Source organism: Chiloscyllium plagiosum, unplaced genomic scaffold (genome assembly GCF_037043375.1).
Source record: "Chiloscyllium plagiosum isolate Xiang-an unplaced genomic scaffold, Cpla_swu_hap1 HiC_scaffold_32, whole genome shotgun sequence".
Taxonomy (NCBI): domain Eukaryota; kingdom Metazoa; phylum Chordata; class Chondrichthyes; order Orectolobiformes; family Hemiscylliidae; genus Chiloscyllium; species Chiloscyllium plagiosum.
In genome coordinates this window covers 37,267,930-37,290,995 of record NW_028270170.1, presented here as the reverse complement: position 1 = coordinate 37,290,995, position 23,066 = coordinate 37,267,930, and the positions used below count along the sequence as shown (strand labels likewise).

Here is a 23,066-nt window from a genome sequence, read left to right as displayed (position 1 = left end):
AGAGACCGCCACACTGAGAGACCACCGCACTGAGAGACCGCCACACTGAGACAGCACCACACTGAGAGACCACCACACTGAGAGACCACCACACTGAGAGACCGCCACACTGAGAGACCACCACACTGAGAGACCGCCACTCTGAGAGACCGCCACACTGAGAGACCATCACACTGAGAGACCGTCACACAGAGACCGCCACTCTGAGAGACCACCACACTGAGAGACTGTCACACTGAGATCCCACCACACTGAGAGACTGCCACACTGAGAGACCACCACACTGAGAGACCACCACACTGAGATAGCACCACTCTGAGAGATCACCACACCGAGAGACCACCACACTGAGAGACCACCACACTGAGAAACCACCGCACTGAGAGACCACCACACTGAGACAGCACCACACTGAGAGATCACCACACCGAGAGACCACCACACCGAGAGACCACCACACTGAGAGACCGCCACGCAGGAACGAGACTGCCAAAGCGAGAGAGCAGCACACCGCGACAAGACTGCCACACTGAGAGAACACCACACCAGGACAAGACTGCCACACTGAGAGAACACCACACCAGGACAAGACTGTCACACTGAGAGAACACCACACCAGGACAAGACTGCCACACTGAGAGAACACCACACCAGGACAAGACTGCCACACTGAGAGAACACCACACCAGGACAAGACTGCCACACTGAGAGAACACCACACCAGGACAAGACTGCCACACTGAGAGTTCACCACACCAGGACAAGACTGCCACACTGAGAGAACACCACACCAGGACAAGACTGCCACACTGAGAGTTCACCACACCAGGACAAGACTGCCACACTGAGAGAACACCACACCAGGACAAGACTGCCACACTGAGAGTTCACCACACCAGGACAAGACTGCCACACTGAGAGAACACCACACCAGGACAAGACTGCCACACTGAGAGAACACCACACCAGGACAAGACTGTCACACTGAGAGAACACCACACCAGGACAAGACTGTCACACTGAGAGAACACCACACCAGGACAAGACTGCCACACTGAGAGAACACCACACCAGGACAAGACTGCCACACTGAGAGAACACCACACCAGGACAAGACTGCCACACTGAGAGAACACCACACCAGGACAAGACTGTCACACTGAGAGAACACCACACCAGGACAAGACTGCCACACTGAGAGAACACCACACCAGGACAAGTCTGCCACACTGAGAGAACACCACACCAGGACAAGTCTGCCACACTGAGAGAACACCACCCTGTGCTGTGCCACGTCTTCTTCTTCAGGTTCCCAGGCCTAGTCTCAGACCCGAAGCCTAAGCCTAGCCTGTGAGTCTGGACACGGGGCATCAGCCCAGGGTCTGCTCTTTGTTCTCTGAAGACCCCAGGCTGGGGTGGCTGCATCCAGCTCATCCCGGTGTTACTGTTACTGCCAGTGGAGGCCTCCTTCCTGTCCTGCCAGTCTCCACACCCAATTTAAAATTCAATTTGGGTCTGGGAAGTTACAGGATTCTGTGGCAATTCACTGAACCATCCGGTTTTCCACACCAGTCTGACATATCAGATATCGCTCGGAAGTCTCTGAAGGGATTGGCCACTTTGAGGACAGGGCTGTAATTTGCCCTTCAATGAATATTCTTCTTCCAAACTTACCAAGGCCAAGATCTGAAGATTAAAATTGTTTGAAGAATAAAGAGAAGATTTAATGAAGACAGTTTGCACTTTGTGCAAAAATGGGCATCAGTTAATCACAAGACCATATTGTACCTCTGTTCATTTTTATTTTTATTGGTATTAACTTCAAAGGGCCGAAACATGGGCCTGATTTTCTAACATCTGATTTGCATAGCCACAAAGTCAAACCTACCCTCTCTATTTTCATATTAGAAGACCATCATCACCTGGATCCAGAATTTTGATACAAATGTCCTGATGTCACAACATAACCTCAGCCATTTGTTCCATTTCCCCAGGAGGTTTGCTGAAGCAATGACAAGAGATGGGGACAATTTGCTGAGACAAACAAGACAGTTATACCCTTCAGTTCTGGAAGAGAAAGGAAACCTTAGTTATGGAATCGATGCTAACATTGTCACAACTTAACACATCACATCTGCTGATAACAATAGGTGCGTTACAAGTCCCAGAGGCTGGGAGTGTTCCTCCAAAGAGGATATGGCTGAAGAGGCCATATCAATACTGAAAGGGCAACCATACCTGTAAGAATAATAGGGTGGTTATGGCAGGGGATTTTAACTTTCCAAACATAGACTGGGACTGCCATAGTGTTAAGTGTTTAGATGGACAGGAATTTGTTAAGTCTGTACAAGAAAATTTTCTTATTCAATATGTGGATGTCCCTAACAGAGAAGGTGCAAAACTCATGGGAAATAAGGCAGGGCAGGTGACTGAGGTGTCAGTCGGGGAGCACTTTGGGGCCAGCGACCATAATTCTATTAGTTTTAAAATAGTGATGGAAAAGGATAGACCAGATCTAAAAGTTGAAGTTCTAAATTGGAGGAAGGTTTATTTTGACGGTATTAGGCAAGAACTTTCAAAAGCTGATTGGAGGCAGATGTTCGCAGGTAAAGGGATGGTTGGAAAATGGGAAGCCTTCAGCAATGAGATAAAGAGAATCCAGAGAAAGTATATTCCTGTCAGGGTGAAAGGAAAAGCTGGTAGGTGTAGGGAATACTGGATGACCAGAGAAATTGACAGTTTGGTTAAGAAAAAGAAGGAAACATATGTCAGGTACAGACAGCAGAGATCAAGTGATTCCTTAGAAGGGTATAAATGCAATAGAAGTATATGTAAGAGGGAAAACAGGAGGTCGAAAAGGGGACATGAGATAGTTAAGGAGAATCCAAAGGGAATTTACAAATACATTAAGGACAAAAGGGTAACTAGGGAGAGAATACGGCCTCTCTAAGATCAGCTGCTGGAGATGGGGGAGATACTAAACAAGTATTTTGCATCAGTGTTTCCTGTGAAAAAGGACATGAAAGATATAGAATGTAGGGAAATAAATGGTGACATCTTGAAAAATGTCCATAATGCAGAGGAGGAAGTGCTGGATGTCTTGAAACACATAAAACTGGATAAATCTCTAGGACCTGATCAGAAGTACCCTAGAACTCTATGGGAAGCTAGAGAAGTGATTACTGGGCCCCTTGCTGAGATATTTGTATCATAGATAGTTGCAGGTGAGGTGCCAGAAGACTGGAGGTTGGCTAACGTGGTGTCACTGTTTAAGAAGGGTGGTAAGGACAAGCCAGGGAACTATAGACCAGTGAGCCCGACGTCAGTGGTAGGCAAGTTGTTGGAGGGAATCCTGAGGGACAGGATGTGCATGTATTTGAAAAGGCAAGGACTGATTAGGGATAGTCAACATGGCTTTGTGCGTGGAAAATCATGTCTCACAAACTTGATTGAGTTTTTTGAAGAAGTAACAAAGAGGATTGATGAGGGCAGAGCGGTAGATGTGATCTATATGGACTTCAGTAAGGCGTTTGACAAGGTTCCCCATGGGAGACTGATTAGCAACGTTCAATCTCATGGAATACAGAGAGAACAGGCCATTTGGATACAGAACTGGCTCAAAGATAGAAGACAGAGTGTGGTGGAGGGTTGTTTTTCCGACTGGAGGCCTGTGACCAGTAGAGTGCCACAAAGATTGGCGCTGGGTCCTCTACTTTTTGTCATTTATGTAAATGATTTGGATATGAACATAGGAGATATAGTTAGTAAGTTTGCAGATGACACCAAAATTGGAGGTGTAAGTGGACAGTGAAGAAGGTTACCTCAGATTACAACAGGATCTGGACCAGATGAGCCAATGGGCTGAGAAGTGGCAGATGGAGTTTAATTCAGATAAATGTGAGATGCTGCATTTTGGGAAAGTAAATCTTAGCAGGACTTATATCCTTAATGGTAAGGTCCTAGGGAGTGTTGCTGAACAAAGAGACCTTGGAGTGCAGGTTCATAGCTCCTAGAAAGTATAGTCGCAGGTAGATAGGATAGTGAAGAAGGCAATTGGTATGCTTTCCTTTATTGGTCAGAGTATTGAGTACTGGAGTTGGGAGGTCATGTTGTGGCTGTACAGGACATTGGTTAGACCACTGTTGGAATATTACGTGCAATTCTGGTCTCCTTCCTATCGGAAAGATGTTGTGACACTTGAGAGGGTTCAGAAAATATATACAAGGATGTTGCCAGGGTTGGAGGATTTAAGCTATAGCGAGAGGCTGAACAGGCTGGGGCAGTTTTCCCTGGAGCGTCAGAGGCTGAGGGGTAACCTTATACAGGTTTATAAAATCATGAGGGGCATGGATAGGATAAATAGACAAAGTCTGTTCCTTGGTGTGGGGGAGTCCAGAACTAGAGGGCATAGGTTTAGGGTGAGAGGGCAAAGATACAAGAGAGACCTAAGGGTGGTACGTGTATGGAATGAGCTGTCAGAGGAAGTGGTGGAGGCTGGTACAATTGCAACATTTAAGAGGCATCTGGATGGGTATATGAATAGGAAAGGTTTGGAGGGATATGGGCTGGGTGCTGGCAGGTGGGACTAGATTGGCTTGCAATATCTGGTAAGCATGGATGGATTGGACTGAAGGGTCTGTTTTCGTGCTATACATCTCTATGATTCTATATCCTCTTGAATTACAGACCCAGATATGTTGTTTTCCTTAGCCCTCCCTTCAGTGCTTTCCAATCATCAATTTATCACTCTGAACCTCTCTGTTTTCAATCATTACTCACTTGATGCAGTGACAGTACAATCCTCCCTGCTTGGCTGCACAATGAGAGGTCCAACATTAAATAATGCAGCTAGGCGTATTGTGTGATTGCAAGTATCTGATGATAATAAATAGGCACTTTTGCCTTGAAATTATCTTCAGCCTGAGTTGTGAATAAAAAGAGCTGAATAGCAATTTTTTTGTCAAGTTTGACTTTTGCCACCATGGCCTACTTTGATATTGAGGCGACTAACATGATAGTTAGCTGAATGTAAAAAAAAGTCCGTCTTCATATCACTGCAGTTATTTTAATCAAACTGTGCAAGAAGATGGGACTTGACCTGGGTGGCACAGTGACTCTGAGGTTAGCACTGTGGTCTCACAACATGAGCCACCTGGGTTCGATTCCAGCCTCGGGTGACTGTCTGTGTGGAGTTTGCACATTCTCCCTGTGTCTGCGTGGGTTTCCTCTGGGTGCTCCGGTTTCCTCCCTCAACCCAAAGCTGTGTAGGTTAGGATGGATTAGCCATGGGAAACACAGAGATAGGGTAAGGGGTGGTGGGTCTGGGTGATGCTCTTCGGAGGGTTTGTCCAGACTCAATTGGCTGAATGGCCTTCGTCCATACTGTAGGGGTTCTATGATCCTGGATCAGAGGTAGGGACTGTACCTCAAGAGCCCACTAGAGATGCTGAGGTATGAGGCTTATTGCTTGCCAGAGCCACCTATTTTCAGCCATAAGTGTAACTAAGTTGGGAGACATGAAACTACTGTTCCTGCTATTACTGCCATCTTAGACCACTGCTCCCATTGCACTCACAATCCAAATCCACTATCCACAAACAAGCATGTCATGGGGCAGCCAGTCACCCTTTGACTGGCTGCAGGTACCTGGATCACACTGACATGAGTGTGGTGTCTGGAATGCCAAAAGCACAGCTTGCACTAAGTAATGCGTTAATCCTCATCGCCCCCACATTCTCTGATAGAAGGCTGAGTTCTCATTCTTGATGCTGGAATTTCCAGAAGTCCCTTTAGAGGCTGGAGCCTGGATGAACATTAAATAGGAAGCCCAGCAGATATATTCGAAACAGCCGAGGGGAAAAATAACCTTGGGACACAAGTTCAGGGAAGACAAATCATTCCACAGAACAAGTCAGTCCTATACACAGGCTTATTAATCAGTGTGCTCAGGTCTTGTTCAACGAGAGTGATTCATGAGCTTTGGCAGTTGTATAACTGAATGAATGTGTTAATATTAACCTCTCTCTTTATTGTTTTCATGCTTCTTGGGGATGCGTCTTCTCTCGGTGGGTACATGAAGAAAAAATGAAAAGCTAACCAGAGAGCAGCATTGTTTCACATTCCAAAACCTATGGAGGTTCCCTCTAAGCGATGACATTGTCCTGATAGGCTCCCTGTCTGATACATTGCTCACCCATTCAGCTCTCCTATTCAGTCCATGTGTAATGCATTGTTCAGTCCACACAGATCTGCTGCATGACAGACTGTTCAATCCACTGACTCCCCACCTCCCCCCCACCACCACCACCTGTGTACTGATGCTTGTACTGTTTTACAAATCTAGGTAGAGAGATAGGATGGCTAAATGGTGCACTTTTGCAAGTGTGAGTCAATATGCGTGTCTGTGTGTCCTTACTCTACAGCTGAATAAGAGATCCTTCAAAAACCACAAAACTCGCCAATTGCCTTTGTCTCAGAAATGAATATCTCAGTGCACCAGCTGCCTGTCCTTAGATGCCTTCAGGCGTGATTCAAAGAGACCAACCCCTTCTTGGCCACTAGTCAATCACCTGCTTTGCAGATGGTCCATGTGCACCATAGACTCAGGCTGGTTTGAGCCCAGCTATGAACAATGTTGTTTCATGGCTCTGTGATTTTATTTTAATTCTTTATCTGTACTTGTCGCTCACCCTTAGGAGTTTACCAGAGACATATAGAATTCTCCAGTATGGGTGAGTAATGAATTTACCGTTGCAGACATCAGCAGAAACTGTTGCTGCGCCCATCTCATCATTGGCCAAAGTGAAATATGTCAGAAGTAAGACTTAAAATATCATGGTAACCTTTTGACCTGTTGCCATGATGCAGAGTCATACACATTTCCCCAGTGTTATTGCACACTTTTTAATTTTTCTTTTGCTGAGCTTCTATTTACAAGTGAATGGCTATGATGTGGAGGTGCCGGTGTTGGACTGGGGTGGACGAAGTCAGAAATCACGTGATACCAGGTTATAGTCCAACAGGTCTATTTGAAATCACAAGCTTTCAAAGCGCTGCCCCTTCATCAGGTGAACAAGGGGCTATGCTCTGAAAGTTCTGATTTCAAATAAACCTGTTGGACTGTAACCTGGTGTCGTATACTTTCTGACCAAGTGATTGGTAACAACTGGAAAACAAAGGAATCTGCTCCATGTTTAACCTGAGTTCATTGTTCACACGCAGACCAGACATCAGCTTGGAATTATTCTCTTTCAGAGGTCTCTTTCTTGCCTGACTTCAAAAATGGAAACAACAGGCAGTACTTAATGGGACCTGTTAGGTTGGAAAATGTGGTGGGCTGGGGAATTGGTTAAGTTGGAGTCAAAATTTGGATCTCCTGACAGTGGATTAAAGGGTAGAGATTAAGTTGGAGACAGCACTCCTGTCACCATTCACTTCCCTGAGACCAGCCTGTGTTATATCTAAGTCATAAGGCCGCACGCAGTAGGAGTATTTGGCTATTCAGCCCTTCGAGGCTATCCACCATTCAAATAAAATCATGGCTGCTCTTCTTGTGGTCTCAACTCTACTTTCCTGTTGCTCCCTCAATAAGCCTTATCTTCCTTTGTCAATTGAAGATCTCTCAAACTCAACCTTGAATATATTCAATGGCTAACCACTGGTCTGTGGAAGAGGCACTTACAGAATAAAGTCATCCTCCCCTCCCACTGAGGTTGAGGTGGTTTCCTGGCTTTGAACTTGGAACCGGTCTGTTAACATGGGCAGAGAGATGTGTGTCTCTCTTTGAATTCTACCCAATATCCTCTACCTATACTCTATCAATCCACACAGATAGTTTCCAGCTCCCTGTTCAGTCTGTATTACCATCCCAGGTTATTTAATAGAACACTGAGACTCCAGCCATCAGTCCGAAACAGATTCCACAGTTTATGTCTCCCTGTTACCAATCATTCATTAAAAACACAAATCCGGTCTCCCAAAACTCATTGATTGTAAAGGCTGCTCATTTTGTCTGTCTCAGGCACACCATGCACAGTAGAAAAGCACTGAGGAACTCCCGGATTGTAAGCCAGAAGGATGATGTTCATGTCTGTATCATGTGCCTACGTGCCATCATGAATTACCAGGTAAGAGGAAACCACTTGGTCTCTAATGGCTGGGTGTTGGCTTTCGATTGGATTGAGTTCCTGTATGTGTTTCCTATTCTTGACTCCATTTCAGGAAATTCCATCGTGTGCTTGGGACTTGTCAGTGTTATTAATCGCCTGAGCACCACTCTTTACAGTTAAGAATTTATCTTTGTTCTCTAATGAAAATATATGTTTATAACTCTTCCTCTTTGAATTGGTGAGTGTGTGTGCTGTAATCCCTATCGCTTCAGATTGCCTCCAGTTCAAACCCTGATCTTAGGTGAAGCTGATCAAATTGGATTCATGCTTAGATGACAGATTTCGACCTTGAGCTGAGAAATCCCTGAATGTGAGATCACTTTTGAAGCTGATGCATAAAATTTAGGATGAAGTTCTGTTTATCAAGCGTTTTGTCACATCTTCTCCATGCAGTCCATGAATCAGTTATGTTCCAGTACGTACGCATTTGTTAATTTGGAGAATGTAGCACCTAACCCTATCCCAATCCCTATCCTAATCCCCATCACTAAACCCATTGCTAATCCCATCCCTAGCCCTATCCATACCAAAGCATACAAATTACTACAACTTGAATGACTCAATGATCTTTTCTCGGAGATGGTTAGTTGGCAAATGTTGACCGGGATATGCAAACAACTGATGCCATGGGACCTATCACTCACAACTGACCCACCTCAGTGTAACATCCAGTGGGAACTTTTCTTATTTGTTCACAGAATATAGGTGTCGCTGGCTAAGCACATCCCTAATTGCCTAGAGGGCAGTTAAGAGTCAGCCTTATTATTGTGCGGCTGGAGTCACATGTAGGTCAGACCAGGGAAGGACGATAGATTTTCTTCCCCAAAAGACATAAGTGATGTAGATGGGTTGAAATGCAGCACCTCCAACAGTACAGGGTTCCTGTAATACTGCACAGGGGCTTCAGTTTGGATCACATGCTCAACTTGAATGGCACCATCAGTATCGGTATCTGAGCTTATCTTTCAGCTCGGTCACAGATTCGGTTTAGTTTTGATTGGTCACAGGTGAAGAAGAGGGAATGACTGAAAGGAGGCTCTTCTCTGACATGCAGGCAAAGGTCCCAGAAGAGAACATAAAAACTGGGAGCAAAAATGGGCATTTTGACATAATCATGGCTGATCTCATCTCGGCCTTAACTTTATTTCCCTGCCCGCTCTTTATAACCCTTCAATCCATTCCTGATTAAAAATCTGTCTTATTTCCTCCTTAAATTTACTTAATATCCCAGCATCCATCACACTCTGGGTTAGTGAATTCCACAGATTCACGACTCATTGACACCCATTGGGCAGCATGGTGGCTCAGTGGTTAGCACTGCTGCCTCATGGACCCAGGTTCAATTCCAGCCTCGGGTGACTGTCTGTGTGGAGTTTGCACATTCTCCCCATGTCTGTGTGGGTTTCCTCCCACAAACCAAAGAGGATAGTGTTCAGGGATGTGCAGGTTAGGTGCATTAGTCAGAGGTGAAATGTAGAATAATAGATTCAGGGAATGTGACCGGGTGAGATACTCTTTGGAGAGTCGATGTGGACTTGTTGGGCCAACAGGTCTGTTTCCACACTGTAGGGATTCTATGATCTATGAAGTAATTTCTCCTCATCTCAGTTTTAGATCTGTCACCCCTAATCTTAAAACTATAACCTATCATTCTAGATTGCCCCACAAGCAGAGACATCCTCGCTACATCCATTTTGTCAATCCCTTTTAATACCTGAAATAGATTTCCTCTCATGTTTCTCAACTCCAGAGAGTATCGGCCTAAACTGTTTAATCTCTCTTCATAAGACAAACCCCTCATCTCTGGAATCATTAAGGGTGGCACGGTGTCTCAGTGGTTAGTACTGCTGCCTCACAGCACCAGAGTCCCAGGTTCAATTCCAGCCTCGGGCAACTGTCTGTGTGGAGTTTGCGCATTCTCCCCGTGTCCTTGTGGGTTTCCTCCGGGTGCTCCGGTTTCCTCCCACAGTCCAAAGATGTGCAGGTCAGGTGAATTGGCCATGCTAAATTGCCCACAGTTTTAGGTGCATTAGTCAGAGGGAAATGGGTCCAGGTGAGTTACTCTTCAGAGGGTCAGTGAAGAGTGGTTGGGCTGAAGGGGCTGTTTCCACACTGTGGGGAATCTAATCTGATCTAGCAGATATCTAGTGGATCTTCTCCGAACTGCCTGCAATACAACTACACTCCTCCTCCAGTAAGGGGAGCACAATTGTATACAGTACTCCAGGTGTGGTCTCACCATTGAGGAGAAAGTGAGGTCTGCAGATGCTGGAGATGAGAGATGGAAATGTGTTGCTGGAAAAGCGCAGCAGGTCAGGCAGCATCTAGGGAACAGGAGAATCGACGTTTCGGGCATTAGCCCTTCTTCAGGAATTTCCTGAAGAAGGGCTAATGCCCGAAACGTCGATTCTCCTGTTCCCTAGATGCTGCCTGACCGGCTGCGCTTTTCCAGCAACACATTTCCATCTGTGGTCTCACCATTGCCTTGTATGGCAACACTTCCCTTCTTTTATACTCTATTCTTTAAGGCTAAGAGACTATTTAATAGAGGATTTTAAAATGATGAAGGATTTTGAGAGTGAAGGGAGAGTGTTTCCTCCAGTGGGGAATTTATGATTAGGTTTGTCAATTGAAAAAGCGTCATTGGAAGATTAAGAAATGGTTGGAAATAGTTTTATTTTGTACAGTATGGAATACTTTAGCACGGAGACTAGTTAAAACTGAGACCATTGGATCTTGTTTAGTTAGCAAAGGGAAATGACCGCAGCAGAGGAAGACTTTTGGCTTCGACAAAAGATTCAGATAATGGATGAGTCTTGGGTTAAACTAGTAAAGAGCTGTCCCAGACACGATGAGTCAACCAACCTCTGTGCACAGAGCAGACCCCCTCAAAATATACTAAAAAGGTAGCCTAGACCCTAACTTTTACTTATTTTAAAGGCAATCGTCAGGTGCAGTGTGACTGGTCAAACTACTCGACGTTAAGCAAAACACAATTTATTTAAACGCTATAGTTAAAATACAACAAAAGAAAGAAGGAATTGGACTAACTTGACTCTATTGGAAAATTTAACAGGGTAACAGTTACAGGGCTATTACTCACCGATTTTTCCAATCTAGTAAAACACTTTGGCAAAAAGCTAATTCAGACACAGATTGTCTCCAATGCAATTCAAGTAGCAGGCAGAGCACGGTCAGCTTGTGGCTATAACCCAGAGAGGGGAAAACGTAGCTCTCACTTACCCTAACAGCCTGTGTTTGTGCAAAACCTTAGTTACAACTTACAGCAAGCAATTTCCAGCAAGTAAGGGCCCAAGGTTAAAGATTTCCAGATTTGTAAATTGCAGATTGTAAAAGAAAAACGTAATTCTACTTCATAGATCATAGAATCCCTATAGTATGGAAACAGGCCCTTCGGCCCAACAAGGGCCTGTTTCCACACCGACCCTCCAAAATGTATGCCACCCAGATCCATTCCCTGGATCTATTACTCTATATTTTACCCCTGACTAATGCACCTAACATGCACATCCCTGTTCAAGGATGGGGGTGTCGCTGGCAAGATCAGCATTTATTGCCCAGCCCTAATTGCCCTCGAGAAGGTGCCAGTGATCCACTGTAATCCCCATATGGTCTACACAACACTCACAGCACAGTTAGTCAGCAGTTCCAGGGTCTTGACCTGGTGACAGTGAACAAGTAGTGATAGCTCCTCGTCAAGATGAAATGTGGTTCGGAAGGAGATTTGTACTAATTTGAATTGAATTAGCTTTATTGGCACGTCCTCAAATGAGTGCAGTGAAAGGTTTACAGTCGTCGCATTACAGCACCATATCAGGCCCACAGGTACCAAGGGATAGATACTTAAGATCAAATTCTTAGGAGACAGAAAAACAAATTAGTAAAGTAAAGAAATAAATAAAGTGCTGGTATTCTCAATCTTTGTTTTCTAGATGGTAGAGGTTACAGGTTTGGAAGGTGTTATTGAACAAGGCTTAGTGAATTGCTCCAGTGCACCTTATAGACTGTACCCACTGCTACAACTGTGCCCTGGTAGTGGAGGCAGTGAGTGTTGAAGGCGGTGGAGGGAGGACTGAATGAGTAGGCTGCACTCTTCTGGATGGTTTAAGCTCCTTGATTATTATTGAAACTGCACTTATTGTACTATCTTTGCTGTTCCATGTCACATTATGTGTCCAATTTCCAGCTCTTTCTGGTATTATTTTCCCGCTTCTGATTGGAGATTGGTTCTCAAAGCTGCTGATTGGCTGAATGAGCCCTGCTGGCTTCACTTGAACACTTAACCAATCAGTAGCTTGGGAACCAGAATCTCCTTTGCAGTTAGTAAAATGCTCTTTTAATTATTTATTCGCACCTCACTGAATTGCCATTTTTTGTGAAACCCCTTACCCTGCCTCCCACTGTACGTAACAGGATGCTGAATTCCACTCTTTGATATTTCTTCCCTAAAGCCCCACATACTCCTTTTAATCTTCAAAAATCTTGAATAACCTACCTTTCTTCATCAGCTCTTTTGTTACGAGGAATCTCTCCCCTTCTCCACAGCTCAGCATCTGTTCCATTTTGCTATTTTAAACCTATGCTTCTCCCTGTCCTGGGACTTGCATGTATTACTGAATAAATTCATGTTGTTGGATGGCACCATTGATGAGATTAATTCAGTGCTGTCAATGATTCAGAACCTGGACTGAAAGAGGCAGCAATCAAACGTAGAACTGGTGCACTCCAACCTTCAAACAAAAGTGCTACCTGCTGTGAGATGAAGCTGGTGAAATATGTTATTGGACTAAATCCTTTCAATTTCAGTTAAAGCTTAAGAAATGAAAGGGAATTATTGAATGTCAGACAGCGACGTGTGAGGATGTTAAGTCATAAATCTTGACGATGTTTAATTGGGAGCGTATTCTATTTAATGCAGCGTTATCAAAGCTGGCAAATGTTTGCCCTCTTGAGACGTCAGACTGGGTTTAGCAAGTTCCAAATGGAGTAATTGTGCTGGAGCTGGAGATATGCTTCTGTGAGTTGGAATGAAACAATTAACACTGGCCCTTACTGACTTTGGCTGAGTGAAGATTTAAAGTGATGGGGAAATTTCATCCTGAACATGTGATTATCCTTGATAACCTGTCTCTCACTGTTTGCCTTTTCATTTTCGTTCCAGAGATAGCTGTGTCCTTTAGTTGGGTTACATACTGCAGGACAGAAGAGTTCAATAGCTCCTTCCTGTTCCCAAACTAATTATAATTCACTTCATTTTTGAATTCTGATGATATTTTTAGTCTGAATTTATTTGCACATGTGATCATGCAGAACACTGCGTAATTTGAACTGCATCCAGCCTTTCACGGTCTTCGTTTTGCTTTGTGAGTGTGCGACAGCACAAATACACATGTCACAGATGTGTAAGGTCCAGTTTTGAACCTACATCTTCACTCACACTCCGTACATACCTGCTTGTGTTCACACCCATTCCAGTATGTGTGCACAAACAATCACACTCATAATTCCATACAAGTGCACGCTCAGACACACACGTGCACATACATAACTGTTGAACAGAGAGACCTAGGGATTCAGGTCCATAATTCTTTAAAATTTGCATCACAGGTAGACCAGGTAGTTAAGAAGGCATTTCACTCTTGCCTTCATTGCTCAGACCCTTTGAGTATGGGAGTTGGGGCGTCATGTTAAGGTTGTACAGGGTGTTGGTGAGGCCTCTTCTTGAGTACTGTGTGCAGGCCTGTTATAGGAAGGATATTGTTAAACTGGAGAGGGTTCAGAAAAGATTTACCAGGATGTTGCTGAGAATGGAGGGTTTGAAGTGTAAAAATAAACTGGAAAGGCTGGGACTTTTTTCACTGGAGCGTAGGAGGTTGAACCTTTATTGAGGTTTATAAAACCATGAGGGGCATCGATAAGATGAATGACGCGAGTCTTTTCTTTCGGATGGGGGCATTCAAAACTAGGGGGCATATTTTTAAGGTGAGAGGAGTAAGATTCAGAAAGGACAGGAGGGGCAACCTTTTTATACAGAGAGTGAATGAACTGCCAGAGGAAGTGGTGGATGCAGGTACAGTTACAGTGTGTAAAAGATATTTGGATAAGTTCATGAATAGGAACGGATTAGTCAGATATGGGCCAAGCATAAGCAGATGGGACTAGTTTGGTTTGGGAACGTGGCCAACGTGGACTAGTTGGACCGAACAGCCTGTACCCATGCTGCAGACTGTTGTGTGCTTCTTGTATGTGCAGTCTCTTATGCACATCCATTCATATATAACCACACACTCAACCACCACACTCTCACTCACACTCATACTCTGCTCTGGCACTTACTGACATTTGTACACACAGAGCCACACTGCATGGAAACAGACCCTTTGGTCCAACCAGACCATACTATACATAATCCCAAACTAAACTAATCCTGCCTGCCTGCTCCTGGCCCATATCCCTTCAAACGTTTCCTGTTTGTGTATGTATCCAAGTGTCTTTGAAATTTTGTAATTGTGCCCACATCTTCGTTTCTTCAGGAAGCTCATTCCACATGTGAACCACCCTCTGTGTACAACGTTTTTGCCTCGTCTTCTTTAAATCTCTCTCCTCTCACCTTAAAAATGTGCCCCATAGTCTTGAAATCCCCCTTCCTAGCGGAAAGTCAGTTACCATTAACCCTATCTATACCCCTCATGATTTTATAAACCTCTATAAGGCCACCTCTCAACCAACTATGCAACAGTGAAACAATTCACAGCCTATCCAGCCTTCACCTCCACATTCACCAACATTGTGTATCCACATGTGCACCTACACAAATAAATGTGAACACTCAATTGCACTTTATTTACCTACCCTTGCTCATATATATGTTCTTATTACACATTTGTCTGCCAAACACCATTTTGATGCTAGTGTGGTTTCTGAGAGACCAAGACCCTGCCAGCATTGACTCAGGAAAACCAATTCACTTTCCCTGTACAGTTTTCTCTCCAAATTCACAGCAGTAACCTTCCCATTCTTGACTGGACATCTGATGCTGTCTCCCAGAGAAACTACAGTTGGAGGACTGAAATTAGAGGGATGTTATTATCTGGGCTAAACTCTTGCAAAAGAACAGAACTTTCCAAGCAAGCTGAAAACTGTAGCATGAGGTTGAGTTACTCCTTTGTCTATGCATTCCCCTTTTGTAATGGCCATTACACAAGTTTCTAAGCAGGATTAGTTTGTAGTTATCAGACAGAACAGGGGATAATTAGATCAGAGTTTGAAGTTGTAATTTAGCCTCAATTTTAAAGTCATATGGCTGAGCTTTGAAGGCATACCGAGAAGGCTTCTCTGTTGGTGGGTCTATCTCTTCAATTGGGCCATTTTCAGTTAAACCAATTACCTGTGATAATTAGCAGATCCTGGAATTCTTCAAGTGGAGCAGACCTCATGCCTGCACCATTCAGGCTTTTCCCAGAGTGGCTGTGGCCAAGTAAGTCCCTGTCACTCAAAACAAACTGTCCTGAAGTATTTACTCTTGATGAGAGAAAGGAAATAGCAGCAGGAGTAGGCCATCTGTCCCATTCAGCCTCCTCCATGACCCCACGAAGAGCTGGGAACTCAGGGTTACACAGCTGAATGAGGCTGTGATTCAATTCCATCCCTTTGTATTTGCGTTTGAACGTCTTGCCTCCCACAAAATAAAAGGACCGTGATATAACAAGCCTCTTTAGGATTTTCCTTTCCTTAGGGCCTTTACCTCAAATCCCACCCTTCTTTCCCTTTCCTCATGCAAGCTGACATGTAGAAATTTTGAAATATATTTTTGTTTTTATTTCAGCTGCAACTGTTTTAATATTACTGTAGTTAATAAACACCATGATTCAGCATTTGATGTTCTTTGCTGTTTTTTTTCTCTCTAGTCTGGATTCACCTTGGTGATGGAACATGAGCAGTGTGTGAATGAGATCACCCTCAGCCTGAACAATAAAAGTGCAAGGTAAGGCATTCAAGATAATAAGAATCAAGCAAGATCATAATCACAGCGATTCTAGCAGTGCAAGTTTATCTGGATTTAGCTACTGATTCACACCAATGTATCTCCAGGTGTCGCTGGATAGAGAATTTGTTGAATTTTTGTCCTTACTGGGGGCCCTTGTGATGTAGTGACAGTGTTCCTATTTCTAAGGCAGGAGGCCAGGATTCAAGTCCTACCTGCTACAGAGGTTGGTTACGGGAGAAAAAGTTCTCCTAATTGCAGTGGTATTGAGATTAATTGCATTGTGATAATGCAACAGTTATTGCAATTCTGATGGAGCCCAGAATTGAACCTAAAACCAATGTCCTTGTTAATAACTAGCAACGCTCTGTGCAAAGAGTAATTAAAGTGTCCTGCCCCTTATTAACACTTTGTGTCCAATAACAATTGAGGGTTTCCACCCATGGGCACAACTACATTGTTTCACCTGGCAAAGCAAACCAGTGGTAAACCTAGATCCTGACATCAGAAAAGATTGATGCCATTTAAGGGACTCATCACAAAGGTTGATTAAAACATTCAGCTTCAACTCAAGCAACGTGGTACTATTGAGGGCAAATTGCTCCTTTTGATTGACAGCCTATCCACTAGCTTAAACAGTACTAATAATGCAGTGGTTGCATCCCCAGGTTGTACATTAGCAAAGTGCCAGGACATCTTTTGCAACTCCTAAATCTCCTGTTTTTAGCCACGTACACCTGTCCCTTTATTTGAGGTTTGTAACTCTCAGAGCCACGTGTTTCCACTGTTATGTGACTCTGTCAGGGCTTGCTTTCTATGCATGTTATGTTGTCCAACCATGCTAAATTGTCCATAGTGTTCAGGGATGTGCAGACTGGGTGGCTTAGCCATGGGAAATGTGGGTTAATGGGTAGGGGAAGGTGCCGGGTCTGGATGGAATGCTGTTCAGAAGGTCAGTGTGGGCTCTTTGGGCTAAATGGCCTCTGTGCATTCTATGACTCTATGCTGCTCCTCTGCCTCATCATTAGGCAAATGGAGTCCAAGAGCAATGCAGCTTGATGGGTGAGTTGCAGCCATTTTGAATGACAGGTAGCAAGCTCCTCCCAGTCATTAATGTCAATGCTGTCTAGCTTCAAGGCTACTCCAACATTCAAAGTGACAAGACCAGCAGGTGCATAGGAATACTATCCCCTCCAAGTTCCTCTCCCAAATGGCAAACTGACCTGTCTTATACATCTATCATTGTTCTGTCATTGTCGCTGGGTCAAAATCCTCTAATTCCCCAGCAACAACATTCCCACCAAGCTGGGCCCATGCACAGGACCCTGGGAGGTACCACAGTCAGACCTTGGTTCATTTAAGTACAGTGCAGCAATTGTTCAAAAAAAGTGGACCATATATTGAAAATGTTGTCAATGCATAATAATTAATTTCAAATACAATGTTACTAACCAGCAGCATGGGGTTGCCTTTATCACATGTTATCTCACTACCAGTTTCTTTGTGAGAATAGATGTGGGTGATAAATGCCAACCTTGCCAAGAATGCCCATGTCCCCAGAAAAAACGAACTTATGAAAACCCTGTTATCTGAGGGGTGGCACAGTAGCTCAGTGGTTAGCACTGCTGCCTCACAGCGCCAAGGACCCGGGTTCGATTCCAGCCTCCGGTGACTGCCTGTGTGGAGTTTGCACATTCTCCCTGTGTCTGTGTGGGTTTCCTCCGGGTGCTCCGGTTTCCTCTCACAGTCCAAAGATGAATTGGTCATGCTAAATTGCCCGTAGAGTTAGGTGCATTAGTTAGGGGGAATGGGTCTGGGTGGGTTACTCTTCGGAGGGTTGGTGTAGACTAGTTGGGCCAAAGGGCCCATTTCCACACTGTAGGGAATCTAACCTAACCTTCTTGGTAAAATGTCTATCTGGGGCCTGTTGAGCCTGCAGGTCACTGCAGCAGTCCACTTACTATTTGATGGGATTGAGTGTGAGCTGAACGCCACATGTTTTCTTCGTGCAGGACAAAGGCGCTGGTGTTGGAACTGTTAGCCGCAGTGTGCCTGGTGCGAGGAGGGCATGACATCATCCTTTCAGCGTTTGAGAACTTCAAAGAGGTAGCAAACGTCACCATGTATTCCCTGTTACGTGTGCTGAGATGTCTGTGTGATTCCGATTCATGGTCTGTGCACTAACGTGATTATCTGACAGGGTCAAACCTAATTCTAGGACCTGTAATTCTCAACTTTCTCGTTGCAAATCCTATTAGTATACTGAGTCAGTGGGGAAGATCCTAAAGCTCCTACAATTGATTGTGAAAAGTTATTTACGTAAGTTTAGTATTGAATTATGTACCACCCCTTCCTATAATCCAATGGGATTTTTTAAGGGTTGGACCGAAGGGTCTGTTTCCATGCTGTACATCTCTATGAGTCTATGTCCACCTGAGCAGACTGATGGTTTAACATCCCATTGAAAAGACAGGACCTCCAATGCTGCTGATTCCTTCCATACTGCACTATCAATGCTGATCGTGTTAAGGAAGTCGGTGTTGGATTTCAACTTTTGAATGCTTGAAGGGTGAACTGCAGGGAGAGAGGAGTAGAGAGAGAGAGGGGAACTAGTGTGTTGGGTTCCATGGAACTAACTGGCTTGAAAGAGTGGTGCAGACTTAACTCGTGATGAACTTTCCTTTTCTGTGATTGATGCCCTGGGCTTCTTGATTAATAGCTGGAGTCTGATTTTTGTCACTTTTGTATTGTGTTGGCAAATTGCACACTGCAAGTTGCTATAAAAAGCAATGGGAGGAATGAAAATTTAAACTGTTTTATTAATATTTCTTAAGAGATAAATATTGGCCAGACACTGAGGAGAAAACATCAGCCCCTTCTCTAGTTCCGTGGGACCTTTTGTATCCACTCGAACAGGTTGACCATCTTGTCCAAAGGAGGCTGATTTGACTGCACTGCCTCAATTTTACACTATCAAGTTCTTTTAAGTATGGCTGAATAATTCTTCCCAAAGAGGTTGTTTTCACCATTAATTTGCCAGTAGTGCTCCATGGAAAATATAGAAATCACCCTATCCTATTTTCTGTTATCCCCACTGAGTGTTTCAGTGCCTCCTGTCAAAAATCGAGGCCAGGGCATCATACAGATTGGAAACAGACCCTTCGGTCCAACCAATCCATGCCGAACGTAATCCCAGACTAAAGTAGTCCCACCTACCTGTGCTCTCCCCATATCATTCCAAACCCTTCCTATTCATACACTTATCCAAATGTCTTTTAGATGTTGTAACTCTACCTGCATCCATCACTTCCTCTGGAAAATGATTCCACACACGAACCACTCTCTGTGTAAAAAAGTTGCCCCCCCCATGTCCTTGTAAAATCTTTCTCCTCTCACCTTAAAAACATGCCCCCTCATCTTGAAATCTCGGCCCTAGGGAAAAGACACTTGTCATTCACCTTATCTCTGCCCCTCATGGTTTTATAAACCGCTGTAACGTCACCTCTGAACCTCCTACACTCCAGTCAAAACATCCCAGCCTAAACAGCTTCTCCTCATAACTCTATGTTAACATTAATCAGAAAATGAACTGGAATAACCATTTAAATACCATGGAAGAAGTTCACACTCTAGGAATATTGTAGTGAGTAATTCCACTCCTGACTCCCCAAAGCCTGTCCACCACCTACATGTTGGTGAGGCTGGACTTGGAGTATTGTGTTCTGTTTCGGTCACCTTGTTATAGGAAGGATGTTATTAAACTGGAAAGAGTGCAGAAGAAATTTACAAGGATGTTGACTGGACTCAGTCGTCTGAGTTATGGGGAGAGGTTGGACAAGTTAGGACGTTTTTCTTCAGAGCAAAGGAGACTGAGGGAGGACCTTACAGAGGTGTATAAGATCATGCGAGGCATGGATAGGGTGAATGCACTCAGTCTTTTTTTAATCAAGGACTTGAGGGCATCAGTTTCAGGTTAAAAGGGAATGAATAAAAGGGAACCTGAGGGCCAACCTTTTTACACAGAGGGTGGTATACATATGGAATGAGCTTCCAGTGGAAGAGGTTGAGGTGGGTACATTAACAACATTTATAAGGCATTTGGACAAATACATGGATAGGAAAGGTTTAGAAGGATATGGGCCAAGTGCAGGGAGATGGGGTTAGCGTAGATGGTCGGCATGGGCCACTTTGGGTCAAAGGGCCTGTCTCCATACTATAGGACTCTATGACTCCAAGACTAAATCCAGACAGTGATGGAATACTTGCCTGGATGAGTGCAGCTCTAACAACACTGAAGAAATCAACAGGATAAAGCAATTGTCCTTAATCAACCCTTCTTCCACCACTTTAAACATTTATTCTCTATACCACTGATGCACAGTGTGCACCATCCACAGTGTGTACTCAAACAACTTCATGAGGCTCCTTCAGCACCTTCCAAGCCTGATACCTCTAAGCACCTAGAAGGAAAGTGCCAACGGATGCCTAGGAAAACGAGAAGTGGCATATTCCCCTCCAAACTGCTCACCATGCTGATGTGGAGCTGTACCTCTGTTCCCTCACTTGTTGCTGGGTCAAAATCTTGGACCTCTGTCTCTCACAGCATTGTGGGTTTACCTACATCTCATAGACTGTAACAGTTCAGGAAGGCAGCTCAATGCCACCTTCAAGGGTTGCATGGTCGTTCAGTGGTTAGCACTGCTGCCTTACAGCACCAGGGACCAGAGTTCAATTCTACCCTCAGGTGACTGTCTGTGTGGAGTTTGCACATTCTCCCCATGTCCACATGGGTTTCTTCCAGTAACCTCCCACAGTCCAAAGATGCGCAGGTTAGGTGGATTGGCCATGGGAAATATGGGGCTATAGGAATTGGGTGGGGTGCTCTTCAGAGGATTGGTGTAGACATGAATAGTCTGCTTCCACACTATAGGGATTCTATTATTCAAATTAGGGATGGGCATTGAATGCTTACCCAGGAAATGATGTCCACGTCCTGTGAAAGAATTTAAAAATTTGGCTTGGATGAGTATTTTCCCCCTCATCCCCCAGAAGATGTGTAAGGGATCTTTTTTCATTGTGACCTTTTTGTCTGTCCACATGCAATTATGTAAAACCTGCTTTGCTGAAACTTATAATGTTGGAGAGGGCAGATCGAATTCTACCAGCAAGCCCGTTGCTTTGTGCAGCACTTGTGGGATTCACAAACATTTATTAGCCGTTGTACATTCTGGCAGGAATTTCAATCTGTAGATGCCAAAGACAAGAAAATGAAGCAGAGATCTTTCAGGTCTTCTGGTGCCTATCACGCACGGTTTCAGCTCATTAGTGGGTGCATTGCTTTTGCAGTCTCTCAGTTCCAGTTGCCCCCGTTGCAGTCAGTCAGTGGTTGGAATGATGAGCATCTAGTCAGCTGTGGAGCCGGTGCATCACCCACCCAATCTGCATTCCCGTCCCTCTGCTGTGAGAACTGTCCCAGGCCGCCAGGTCAATCTTTTCCCTTGGCCTCTGACCTCTGGAATGAGCCTTCTGCCAACATTTGACATCTGCATGCGGTCCTGTTACGTTAGAATTAGTCGCTGTTAACAGGTGGGAATTCTGCTTATCCACGTAACGTCTGCAGCAGCAAAACTGGTAATCGTCCAAACTGGTCTTCTATACCTTCAAAAGGAGCTCCAGCCTGGATCAGTACCAGTTATTTCCACATTTTCCTTCTGGGCTGCTTGCCCGTGCTTGTTACCACGTGTGGATTTCCATCCGGCGCTCCCTAGGACACAGTGACTCTGTGGGGGGGGTAGGGTGCAAAAGTTGCTGCAGCCTCAGAACTGACTGTGTTTGAAATGCCTCTTGGCAAATAATCTAACAGCTGGCACTTTAATGAAATAAAAAGTGAGTCTCTCTCTGGAGATCAGAGTTGCTACAATCCATGAACAAACCTGCTCTTGGCCATTTCCCAGATAAACTAAATAGAATGTCTTGGTTGAGTGACTTTGCTTTCACAATGTCCCTTTACAGAGCTGGCACTTAATGACACTCACAGTTATACAGCTTCAAATCACATCAAAAATCCACAAACCGCTTCCCATCCATGACTAGAGCTCGCAGTGAGTGAAGTGACAGTTACTAGGTTCATTCAGCCACGATTTTGTGTACAGCGACATTCTTTTCTTCACTTCTGTATCTGTTCTTGAAATGCGGGCAACACTGGTTGTATTCCTTGACCATCCCTGACTTCAGTTGAACTGAGTGGCTTGCTTGGCCATTTAAGAGGGCAGCTTAGAATCTACTGCATCGCTGTGGATCTGTAAACCAGAACGGCAGATTTCTTCCCCTCAAGGACATTGTAAGACCATAAAAGGCAGGAGCAGAATTATGCCATTCAAGCCCATTGAGTCTGCTCCACCGTTCGATCATGGCTGATATGTTTCTCAGCCTGCCTCCTCACCGTAACTCTTGACCCCCTCACCAATGAAGAACCTGTCCATCTCTGTCTTGAATACACTCAATATCTTGGCCTCCACAGCCTTCTGTGGCAATGAGTTCCACAGATTTGCCACTCTCTGGCTGAAGGAGTTCCGCTTTATCTCCATTCTAAAAGGTCATCCCTTCACACTGAGTGTCTGCCCTTGGTTCCAGTCTCTCCTACTAGTGGAAACATCGTCTCCATGTTCACACTATCTAGACCTCTCATTATTCTATAAATTTCAATCAGATCCCCCTCATCCTTCTAAACTCCATTGAATAGCGACCCAGAGTCCTCAACGTTTTGTCATATGACAAGCCCTTCATTCCCAGTAATTTTCTAGTAAACCTCCTCTGGACTCCCTCCAAGGCAAGCACATCCTTTCTGATATGCAGGGCCCAAAACTGCTCACAATATTCCAAATATGGTCAGC

The 23,066-nt window shown here is 44.5% G+C and overlaps 1 protein-coding gene across 5 annotated transcripts in view; it reads left to right on the top strand.

Moving 5' to 3' along the window:
- Window positions 1-23,066, top strand: part of fmnl1a (formin-like 1a) — a 264,044-nt gene that overhangs the window by 165,981 nt on the left and 74,997 nt on the right. For all 5 annotated transcript variants that reach the window (XR_015752517.1, XM_087977926.1, XM_087977925.1 and 2 more), the window contains 3 exons: window positions 8,021-8,126; window positions 16,097-16,173; window positions 18,186-18,279. Coding sequence is in view for 4 of the 5 variants with exons in the window: in XM_087977926.1 (XP_087834052.1) it covers window positions 8,021-8,126; window positions 16,097-16,173; window positions 18,186-18,279 (277 nt within the window). In the remaining variant the exon portion in view is untranslated. The remainder of the gene's footprint in view (window positions 1-8,020; window positions 8,127-16,096; window positions 16,174-18,185; window positions 18,280-23,066) is intronic.